Below are 12274 nucleotides of genomic sequence, written 5' to 3' on the forward strand. Positions count from 1 at the left end.
CAGATACAGTGGCCTTTTGGAGAAAGTATCTTTGGGACCTCCACAGGAAGTCTGTCAACTCTGAAGCTGGTCTGACTGCGGCCATCTCGGAGGCTTCAGCGTTGCCACAATGGTGTTGAGGGATAGGGAGCAGGGAATAGAGATAGCTGGGGTTTTGTAGCCAAAACAAAATAGTTTCCCCTGAGAACCAAGGACATTCCCCCAGCTGGCTGAAAAGAGGAGGAGTGAAGTTTCCAAGCAACCGGACAGCACTTGATTGGACCATGTGACTGATTCTTTGGGAAAGGGGGAATAACTTTTACGTTTAATTAGGTGAAAACCGCAGGAACTTTTAGAGTCGGTTTTCACCAATCTGTGCTAATATGATATGTCCAATAAACCTATTCTTCGAGGAACCTGCTTGCCTCGGAGTTCTGCTTACTATGGGCGCATTACTTGGAACCCTGACAAAGTCATCATCTTACCACCTACCAAAGACATGATAATTAAGAAAGGATGGATCAGAAAGATTTGTGATCTTTCTGATTTCTCTCTCTTCAATACAGACTCATGAAGGTGGTGGTTTGCGGTCAGGTTACAATCAATCTATTTGGGACGTGACGCTTTGTAGGATTCTCACGCAAGAGCAGATGGACTGAAGACACTCTGCTTGTGTGCTACTCACCCATGCTATCCTTGCCGAGGACATTTTTCTGCAAGTCCTCCACCTTCCCCATCAGTCTCTGGTACTGCTCTTCTGCCAACTGCAGGTCATTATGGGAAGCAACCAAGCCAGCGTTCTTGGCCTCCAAGGTGGTTTGTAGCTCAGCCATGGCACGTTCCAGGTCCCAGCAGGACTGCTTCAAGGTAGCCACCTCTGAATTCAGGGAGTCCTGCTTCTGCTGGCTGGTTTGTGAATGCTCCATGTGGGTTTGGAGTTTCATCTGGACCGCAGCCAGCTGGGCTTGCAATTCTGCTTTTTCTTTGAGGGCCTACACAAAGATAAATCTGGTGTCACATTTTCTATCAAAGCAAGGCAGAGTGACAGAGGTGTCATCATCGAAACCGGGTTGAGGTGGGCCTTCAAAACCTTCTATAACACCTTCCATGTTTTGGACACAAGACCAAATATCTTGTCCATGGCACCTCTTCAGAAGGAATTTTTACAGTAGATGGATAGTAGATGTGGATCCCCAAACCACCATCAAGATCACAAACCACCCTGTATTATTTTCACATTCACTCTATAGGAAGGCTAAACCCCCGTCTCCTGGGAATGCTTTCATTGGGATTCCTGCACCTGGAAGCAAAGGGAACCCTGGGGCTTAAATGGCCTCTTCCCAGTTTAAGATTCTACCATCTCAAGAGGTTTTGAGATCTGCAGGTAAGACTAGGTCTATCAACAATGACCTGAAATGCCACCCTCCATCCAGAGATACCCGATATATTCCATAACTCATCCTTGAACCTACAAAACCAGTGATGTGCTTCTCTTAATTCTGGAGAACGGGTTTTTAAATAGAAGATAATTTTGTACCTCGTTGGCTTCTAATGACAGTGCCTCCAATTGTCCTTCAAGCCTCATCTTCTCTTTGAGGACTTGGAGCAGCTCATCGTGGGTTCCTGCGACTGAACTTTCCATGGATATGCTGGGGTGAGACAAAACAGATGCACACTTTGTGAAGCTGCGCCAATTACAAAAAAAATAAGATGCTCTTTAGCAGATCAAACAAATGCAAAGCAAGAATCCATGACGTCTATGGAGATTCTCCGTCATCCAGGTCATGGTTGTTCAAAACATACTTTTTCAAAAGGCAACTGGACTTTGCTTGTCCGGGATACAAAGAAAGTTCCTTCCTTCCTTCAGTTCTGAACTGAAGAAGCTTCTTGGATGAGAAGAACGGAACTGAACTGAAGAAGCTTCTTGGGTGAGAAGAATAGAACTGAAGAAGCTTTTTGGATGAGAAGAACTGAACTGAAGAAGATCCTTGGATGAGAAGAACTGAACGGAACTGAAGAAGCTTCTTGGATGAGAAGAACTGAACTGAAGAAGATTTTTGAATGAGAAAAACAGAACTAAAGAAGATTCTTGGATGAGAAGAACTGAACTGAAGAAGCTTCTTGGATGAGAAGAACGGAACTGAACTGAAGAAGCTTCTTGGGTGAGAAGAACTGAACTGAAGAAGATCCTTGGATGAGAAAAACGGAACTAAAGAAGATTCTTGGATGAGAAGAACTGAACTGAAGAAGCTTCTTGGATGAGAAGAACTGAAGAAGCTTCTTGGATGAGAAGAACAGAACTGAAGAAGATTTTTGAATGAGAAAAACGGAACTAAAGAAGATTCTTGGATGAGAAGAACTGAACTGAAGAAGCTGCTTGGATGAGAAGAACTGAAGAAGCTTCTTGGATGAGAAGAACAGAACTGAAGAAGATTCTTGGATGAGAAGAACTGAACTGAAGAAGCTTCTTCGATGAGAAGAACTGAACTGAAGAAGCTTCTTCGATGAGAAGAACTGAACTGAAGAAGCTCCTTGGATGAGAAGAACTGAACGGAACTGAAGAAGCTTCTTGGATGAGAAGAACTGAACTGAAGAAGATTTTTGAATGAGAAAAACAGAACTAAAGAAGATTCTTGGATGAGAAGAACTGAACTGAAGAAGCTTCTTGGATGAGAAGAACGGAACTGAAGAAGATTTTTGAATGAGAAAAACAAAACTAAAGAAGATTCTTGGATGAGAAGAACTGAACTGAAGAAGCTGCTTGGATGAGAAGAACGGAACTGAACTGAAGAAGCTTCTTGGGTGAGAAGAATAGAACTGAAGAAGCTTTTTGGATGAGAAGAACTGAACTGAAGAAGATCCTTGGATGAGAAAAACGGAACTAAAGAAGATTCTTGGATGAGAAGAACTGAACTGAAGAAGCTTCTTGGATGAGAAGAACTGAAGAAGCTTCTTGGATGAGAAGAACAGAACTGAAGAAGATTTTTGAATGAGAAAAACGGAACTAAAGAAGATTCTTGGATGAGAAGAACTGAACTGAAGAAGCTTCTTCGATGAGAAGAACAGAACTGAAGAAGATTTTTGAATGAGAAAAACGGAACTAAAGAAGATTCTTGGATGAGAAGAACTGAACTGAAGAAGCTTCTTCGATGAGAAGAACTGAACTGAAGAAGCTCCTTGGATGAGAAGAACAGCACTGAAGAAGATTCTTGGATGAGAAGGGGAACATCTTCAAGGAAAAATGTCTTCTCATCCAAGAAGCTCCTTCAGAACTGAAAGCAGGAAGGAACTTTCTTTGTTTCCAGGAGAAACAAACCAAGTCCAGTTGCCTTTTGAAAAAAGCACCTTTGGGACAAAAGTGTCCAAGCTGGAACCTTCAGAGTTGGAGAAGATACCAAAACAGCTTTACCTGCTAGAAATACTGTCCCGCCGGCTTCTGGCTTCCCCGTTGACTTCCTGTTCCTGTTCCTGAGCCCGTTGCTCTGTTGCGGCAGCCTGCAGAACCTCCCTGATGGAAGGGAACTGTCCAACAGCATCTAACGGGACCTCCTGTCCGTTGATGGTGAAGGCCATACCCGGCTTGCTTTTGGGGCTGGAGGAAGTGAGGCCTCTTCCTGACACGCTGCTGTAGGTCGAGCTGTCGCTTTCGTTGCCATCCAGCCTCATTCCCGCTTCGCTGCCATCCATTTCTGACACGCTGTCTCCCGCCAAGGACAAAGTTTCCAACCGGTCATCTGAATCGGGGGTCAGGCTGATGGAAGACACAACCGAGGTCAGGCTGTTTGAGTTCTGTTTCAGAGACCCGCCCGAGGAATCAGCCACCGGGACGGTCCCACTGGCACTTCCGTCTGGGTTTTCCGTTCGATAATCTGCCAGCGACCGGATCCGGCTTGTTCTGGAAGATCTGGAATTTTTTTTCTCTTTCAAGGAAGCTGGGAGGCCCAAACTCCCCACTTTTGGTCCTCGCGGGACACTGGTTCGCAAAAAGGAGTATTCTTTGGTCATGGTCACGGGGCTGGCCCTCGGTAAGATCTCCGGATTCCACATCAGCTCGGGATCCAGGGTGCTGGAGGGGCGGCTTTTAGCTGTAAACAGCTGGAGTAAAAGAGAAGAAGGCAGGAAAGGAAGACCAAGAAGGGGAAAAAAATGAAATAACAATAACAACAACAGCAGCCATCAAAACTACACGATTATGGATGAAACATGTAACAGTGATACCCGTTGTCATCAGGGCACTTGGCACCATGTCCAAGAATTTTACAAAATACATAGAGAAATTGCAGTTTCCTGTAATAACACCAGCGGAACTGCAAAAAAACTGCGCTACTCGGAACATCGTACATCTAAAGAAGGTACTGATGGTTGATACCTAGGACGTTGGCAGCAACCTGTATGAACCATCAGCGCCAGTCAATGATATTTGCGATACATTTTTAAATGTTCAGTTGACTGAGTTTCATGTTTAATAAAAAAAAAGAGATATACTACTGTAAAGAAATAGATATACTGAAATACTAGAATTAGTCGAAACTTGTTAATTGTTTCCTGCAACATATATATATACATATATATATTAAGAATTGTCCTAAAGATGCGAGTTCCAGGTATAGTTATAGAAGAGGCGATAGACATCACGATCTCCGGAACGTTTAAAAGTTTAAAATTTTTTATTTTAAAACTTGTGCTAAGCTTTCATCAGCCTCTACCAACTTCGTCAGAGTATAAAATCCCCATTGAGGAGCTGCTTGCTTTTATGTGATGCTGATCAATTTGGTCATTGCGCTTGGAGCCTGTTACACGCACAATGACCAAATTGATCAGCATTACATAAAAGCAAGCAACTCCTCAATGGGGATTTTATACTCTGACGAAGTTGGTAGAGGCCGACGAAAGCTTAGCACAAGTTTTAAAATAAAAAATTTTAAACTTTTAAGCGTTTCGGAGATCGTGATGTCTATCGCCTCTTCTACACACACACACATATTATGATATATGATGTCTTTGTATATCTGCATGCTATAAATATTTGCTTCCTGTGACACTGACATATATATTATGCCCTTTGTAATTATAACACAAACATGCCACATTGACTAACTTCCTGGACTGTTATTGGGGTCTGTTGTGAAGTATCTGACATTTGTCAAACTATCAGAGCCTTATCTCTCCCTCTCCTGCCTAAGAACTATCTCCTCTTTGATCTTTTGAGTTGCCTCCACTCCAGGGGGCTAAATAGCCAAGTGTGAACACAAAGATGATGATCAGGAAGAGATAACGCTAATGATGCTCATTAAGAGGCTCTACCCTGTTTGGGGGGGGGGTACACAAGCCAAATTCCAGGGAATACACAAATCAAAGATGCCAGAATTGGAGGTTTATGACTTTCCTAAACAATATAAAAGGGGGTTCACATTCCCTCTCGTTTGTGGTTGTTACCTGCATGTATCTTATATGTGTTTGGAACAGCTAACCATTTAAGCTTGAATCAAGATTAAATGCTATTTTACTCAAGCCTCTGTTTAAGTTTCTTGTTTGCCATTTATGAGCTTAAACATATTATTGGACCTTATACTACTAATAATAATGCTAATAATACTAATTATTATTATTATTATTTATTAAATTTATATACTGCCCTCCTCCCGAAGGACTCAGGGTGGTGAACAGCCAAGAGATAAAATACACATAATAGAAACGTTAAAAAACCATTTTTATTTATTTTTTTAATTTGATTTATATGCCGCCCTTCTCCGGAGACTTAGGGTGGCTTACAATGCGTTAAGCAATAGCCTTCATACTTTTGTATATTTATACAAAGTCAGCTTATTGCCCCCACAAACTGGGTCCTCAATTTACCTACCTTAGAAAGGATGGAAGGCTGAGTCAACCTTGAGCCTGGTGAGATTTGAACTTACAGTAATTGCAGACAGCTGGTGTTAATCACAATGCTATCAGTCTGCTGAACCACCAGGCCCCACGAACTTAATGTAATTTAAAATACATTAAACACTTTGGCCCACGAACTAATTTAAAACACCCCAATTTATAAAACAAATTTAAAACAATTTAAAAGGGAGGTTAGGCCAGACCAGCCTGCTGGAATAAGAATGTTTGGAGGGCACGGCGGAAAGTGTGCAAATCCGGGATCCTCCATATCTCCAGGGGGAGCTCGTTCCAGATGGCAGGTGCCCCCCCAGAGAAGGCTATAATGATAATAATATTTTAAGAAGATACTTGGTTGATACCTAGGATGCTGGCAGCAACCCGTATCAACCATCAGCACCAGTCAATAATATTTGTGGTAACATTTTTAAATGTTTAAATATTATTTAACAACAATAACAACAACAATAGTAATAGTAATAATAATAATAAATTTAATAATAATAATAAATTTAATAATAATAATAATAATAATAATAATAATAATAATAATAATAATAATAAAAAATAAATAAATAAATAAATTAAGTTTTTACCAGTCCCAGACTGTGAATTGAATTGAAGATTAAATCTTAAAGAATAATAACAACAGTAACAACCTTACTTGGAATTGCCTATATATTCAGATACTTGCAATCCCAAAACATCTTGAGTACCCTTGGCATTGACAACATCACCACTGGTCAACTACAGCACTTGAATACCAGCGGCATTGACACAATCCCCATCAGTCAATTGCCAATGGCAGCTTTCCTCGCAACAGCTGACATCCTGCAACAATTCCTTTAACACCATCAAACATCCCCTGTGTTTATCTGAGATCCTTGGGAAGGATTCAATCAGTGGGTAAAAATGCCACATAAACATCTGGCTGACCACGCGATGAATAACAAACCCCGCCTGTGAATCTTTTTGCTAGGTGCTTACTCTCTCCTGATGCCTCTTGACGCGATACTGCTTGAGCTGCTCTTCCAGGCGCTTCCGGGCCTGGAGCCGGATCAGTTCTTCCTTCTCCAGCGGGAGAGGAGCATCGGCTGAGCCTGCAGGAAGGAGGAACAAGTTGAATCGTTCAGGGCCAATGAATTATAAACAAGGAGGCAGGACAGATGTGAAGCTCTCTTTGCAAAGTCGCCAGAAATTTAGACACAAAGGTTAAAAAAGGAAGTTAAAAATTTCTCAAGTGTTGGTTTCGAGGGAATTTGATTTTTGCTGCGTCTGAAGCAAGGCATTTCAAGAGAAGAGAGCCAGGAGGTCCCTGTTCAGTATTACAGAGATCGACAACCACACGCTTTCCAAATGTTTTGGATCCTAACTTAATTAGGACGAGAATGTTATTGTCACGGCCTGTTAGCCTGCTTGTGCTTCGCAAACCTGTTAGCCTAAAGTATTTGCAACGGGAGGAATAAATTGGAATGCAGGAGGAAGACGGTGTGTGTGTGTGTGTGTGTGTGTGTGTGTGTGTGTGTTTGGAATCCACATTATGTCGGGCAAGAAGGCATCTTCTTTCCCAAAACAAAATAAGTACAGCTAATTGGACACCGGCTGATTGCAGGAGAGGGAGTGGCCAGGGGAAAGGGAAAAGTTAACTGTAAAGATTTCACGCCAGTTCGCCAGATTCTGCTTCTCTTTTGTCTGTAGCCATTTATTGCTCTAAAGGTAAAGGTTCCCCTCGCACATATGTGCTAGTCGTTCCCGACTCTAGGGGGCGGTGCTCATCTCCGTTTCAAAGCCGAAGAGCCAGCGCTTTCCGAAGAAGTCTCCATGGTCATGTGGCCGGCATGACTCAACGCCAAAGGCGCACGGAACGCTGTTATCTTCCCACCAGAGGTGGTCCCTATTTTTCTACTTGCATTTTTTTTTACCTGCTTTCAAACTGCTAGGTTGGCAGAAGCTGGGACAAGTCACGGGAGCTCACCCCGTTACGCGGCACTAGGGATTCGAACCGCTGAACTGCCGACCTTTCAATCGACAAGCTCGGTGTCTTAGCCACCACGTCCCTTTTTCCTTCAGAATAGGATCTAGCAAATCCACCCATCCCAAATGAAGCTTTGCACCACCATCTAATCTGCATGAAGACAACCAGATTCCCCCCCTCCCCGGAATTTCTTAAGCCTCCGAGAGTCACAGGGAAATGACGGTAAATGACACACTTGATGTGTCACCGGAGAATTGTGATTCAATTTTTCCTCTTTGTTTGGGTGTTAAATCGAAATAGGATTGTCACTTAGAAGTAAAACGTGGTCTGGTGTGCAAGAGGAGTGCAAATGCAGCCCGGTTGCCCAGGACACAAAATCTGGTCATGTGACCACTCTGTGTGTGTGTCTGTGTGTGAGAATTACAAATCCAGATCCTTAGTAACCCCCAAGTAGGTTCCTTGAAACTTCAATGGCCGCTCAGCGATAAGTCACAAGTCAAGGACCATCTGTCTCGACAATTAAGAAACGACTACATATAGGTAGTCCTTGACTTACAACAGTTTGTTTAGTGACCCTTCAAAGTTACAGCACCAAGAAAAGCAATTTAGGACTATTTTTCACACGACGGTTGTCGCATCCCCGTGGTCATGTGATCAAAATTCCGACGCTTGGCCACTGACTCGTATTTATGACGGTTGCGTTGTCCCAATGTGTGTGTGTGTGTGTGTGTGTGTGTGTGTGTGTGTGTGTGTGTCATGATCCCCTTTTGCGACCTTCTAACAAGCAAAGTCAGTGGGAAAGAAAAGGTTCGCTTAACTGGATTAGTAGCCGAACGGTGGCATTGATTCATTTAACAACGGCGGCAAAGAAAGGTCATAAAATGGGGGCAAAGCTCACTTCAGAATTTTGTCTCCCTTTAGCCACAGGAATTTGGGGCTCAGGAGCAGTTGTTAAAAGTCAATCACCTGTATTTCGGCTCTTGTTGAAAAGCGCGACGTTTTGTCTGGTTAATGTTTAGCATGCGCGAGAACGTAGAGTTTGCGAGCCACATCAATTAGAGCAGGGGTGACAAACTCAATTTCACTGAGAGCTACATCAGGGCTGTGGTCAGAGGTGGTATTCAGCCGGTTCGCACCGGTTCAAACGAACCGGTAAGCGCACGGCAAACGGGTGGTAAAGGTAAGTGAAACCCTCCCCGGCTGTGGTTGACCTTGGGGGGAGGGGGGGATGAGTGGGCGTGGCCAACTGGGTGGGCGTAGCCAACTGGGTGGGTGTGGCCATCTTGACACCACTCCCCAAACTTCTGGCATGTTTCTTCTTTGCATTGGGTAGACCGGGCCGAAGCCACGCGGGCCCAATGTTTCGTCTTCGCGATGGGTAAACCAGGTCGAAGCGAGGCAGGACGGCAGTTTACGGATTCAGCCCGCCGGCCTTGAGTTTGACAGGCCTGATTTAAGAGGCAAAATACCTTGTTTCTAAGAGAGTGGCCAATGGCAACCTCGATTGCAAACCCACCAGGCCGTTTAAAAAAAAAAAAAGAAATCAAGCCGATTTGTTAAAGGCAAAGTCAGAGGCGCCCAGGGGTTAAAAATCAGCTCATGCTTCAAAGATTCAGCATTCAGGAGAGATTCTGCAGAGGCAGAGAAATGGAAATAAGGAGGTTTGGGGTGGGGAAGGGGGAAAGCTTCTTTGAGGGCGGAGCGAGAAAGAAACAGGTGGGCTCCACGGTGAAGAGATGCTTACACAATTCAGTTTCTTGCAAAGGGAGGCTTAGTTTGAGAGACTGCAGGGTGTCCTTCCTAAGTGCTAAGCTCTCATCACTACCGCCCCGAGACGCCTTTAGGTGCTCATGGAAACCATGCGCACCTGAAGCGGGTTCTTTCCCCAGGGAGTTTTCGGTGGGGCCCAAAGGCACGGGCTGTTCGGGGTCGTAAGACGTCGGTCCGTTCGCGCAAGGACCTTGGCTGCTCTTGTGGGCTACGGTGTCTCCTTCGGATGGCGCTCCGCCGTTATTTACACTAAGCACTGGAAAAAAAAGAACAGGGAGTTGGGAAGAGATTAACAACGGATGCCATGTTCTTCTTACCTGTTCATATGCTCAAGCAGTCACCCAAGAACATCCAATATACTCTGTTCTAAATCGCTTTAAACACCACTGCAGATGAAAGCAAGCGTAACGAATAAAAACCTTATAGTCATAGCAATAGCACTTAAGACTTATTCACCGCTTCACAGTGTTTTATGGCCCTCTCTAAGCAGTTTACAGAGTCAGCCTCTTGCCCCCAACAATCTGGGTCCTCATTTTACCCACCTCGGAAGGATGGAAGGCTGAGACAACCTTGAACAGATCAGGATTGAACTGCTGGCAGCTAGAAGAGTTAGCCTGTAATAGGGCATTCTAACCACTGTGGAAGGAAGGAAGGAAGGAAGGAAGGAAGGAAGGAAGGAAGGAAGGAAGGAAGGAAGGAAGGAAGGAAGGAAGGAAGGAAGGAAGGAAGGAAGGAAGGAAGGAGGGTGGAACGGAAGGAAGGAAGGAAGGAAGGAAGGGAGGGAGGAAGGAAGAAAAGAAGGAAGGAAGGAAGGAGGGAGGGAGGGTGGAAGGGAAGGGAAGGGAGGAAGGAAGGGCAATAGCAATAGCACTTATATGCCACTTTACAGTGCTTTTACCGCCCTCTCTAAGTGGTTTACAGATTTAGCCTCTTGCCCCGAACAATCTGGGTCCTCAATTTACCGACCTCGGAAGGATGGAAGGCGAGTCATTCTTGAGCCGGTTAGGATTGAACTCCTGGCAGTGGGCAGAGTTAGCCTGCAGCGCTGCATTTTAACCACTGTACCACCATGGCTCTAAGAATAAATATTATCAAGTCTGGAACCGTCCTGATGTGATTTTGTTTATGCATCAACCATATGCCTAGCACATATCCCTCCCTTCGCTGGGTGCGACAGAAATATACTTCCCCCTCCTTCCTGGTGTTTCTAAAACCTCATGAGGCAGAGGGAATAGAGTTCTCTTAATTCAGATCCATGTACTTTGGTATCATCCATCTTAATGGACAACAAGTTAGAAAAATCTCTCAGGCAGATGTGCTCCCTGCCTCCCTTATTGCTCTTTTAATTACAGAGGAGTTTGATGAAAAACAGATATTCTGATGGCACCCTTTGTCCTCGCTGATCGTTCATCCTTCAGGCTGAATGGGGGTGAGTCAGCTCTTTATTTATTTGTTTGTTTATTTGTTTGTTTGTTTGTTCGATTTATATGCCGCCCTTCTCCGGAGACTCAGGGCGGCTTACAATGCGTTAAGCAATAGCCTTCATACTTTTGTATATACCTGCTTAGTAGGGCTTTTGGGGCCCCCTAAGCGGTATTCTTTTTTATACAAAGTCACCTTATTGCCCCCGCAATCCGGGTCCTCATTTTACCTACCTCGGAAGGATGGAAGGCTGAGTCAACCTTGAGCCTGGTGAGATTCGAACTTGCAGTAATTTCAGGCAGCTGGTGCTATTTAACAGCACTTTAGTCTGCTGCGCCACCAAGGCTCTTTGGAGCCAGAGTGATCGTTTATGGCTCTCAATTTTAAAATGCCAAAATTTAAGCTATCTCCAGGAGTTGCGGGTGCTCCAACACTGGAGGTTTTTAAGAAGAGACTGGACAGCCATTTGTCTGAAATGGTATAGGGTCTCCTGCTTGACCAGGGGGCTGGACTAGAAGACCTCCAAGGTCCCTTCCAACTCAGTTATTCTGTTATACTCCTTATTACTTTGAATTATTTTAAGATGCAACTCTAAGAGGGAGACTTTCCTGACTAAAGGAATTATTTACAGAGGAATGATTGAGTCTGTCATCTGCACCTCCATAACTGTCTGGTTTGGCTCTGCAACCCAACAAGACAGACACAGACTTCAGAGGATAATCAGAACTGCAGAAAAAACCATGGCTACCAACCTTCCTTCCATGGAGGACCTGTATACTGCACGAGTCAAAAAGAGGGCTGTGAAAATATCTTCAGACCCCTCGCATCCTGGACATCAACTGTTTCAACTCCTACCCTCAAAACGATGCTATAGAGCACTGCACACCAGAACAACTAGACACAAGGACAGTTTTCCCCCGAACGCCATCACTCTGCTCAACAATTAATTCCCTCAACACTGTCAAACTATTCACTAAATCTGCATTACTATTAATCTTCTTATTGTTCCCATCACCCATCTCTTCCCACTTATGACTGTATCACTGTAACTTTATTGCTTGTATCCTTACGATTTATATTGACTGTTTCCTAGTATGATTCAATTGCTTATTTGTTCCCTATGACTATCATTAAGTGTTGTACCTTATGATTCTTGACGAATGTATCTTTTCTTTTATGTACACTGAGAGCATATGCACCAAAGACAAATTCATTGTGTGTCCAATCAAACTTGGTCAATAAAGA

The 12274-nt window shown here is 43.9% G+C and overlaps 1 protein-coding gene across 6 annotated transcripts in view; it reads right to left on the reverse strand.

The window, feature by feature from the left end:
- Positions 1-12274, reverse strand: part of GOLGA3 (golgin A3) — a 59627-nt gene that overhangs the window by 31322 nt on the left and 16031 nt on the right. For 3 of the 6 annotated variants that reach the window (XM_060683816.2, XM_060683817.2, XM_060683815.2), the window contains exons 3-7: positions 9582-9863; positions 6850-6962; positions 3389-4074; positions 1517-1628; positions 665-971 (exon numbers count right to left, since the gene is read on the reverse strand). In XM_060683816.2, coding sequence (XP_060539799.2) covers positions 665-971; positions 1517-1628; positions 3389-4074; positions 6850-6962; positions 9582-9863 — 1500 coding nt within the window. The remainder of the gene's footprint in view (positions 1-664; positions 972-1516; positions 1629-3388; positions 4075-6849; positions 6963-9581; positions 9864-12274) is intronic. The other 3 variants (XM_087880259.1, XM_087880260.1, XM_060683818.2) reach the window with 1 other exon arrangement.

Source organism: Pantherophis guttatus, chromosome 17 (genome assembly GCF_059756535.1).
Source record: "Pantherophis guttatus breed Tessera chromosome 17, ASM5975653v1, whole genome shotgun sequence".
NCBI lineage: Eukaryota > Metazoa > Chordata > Lepidosauria > Squamata > Colubridae > Pantherophis > Pantherophis guttatus.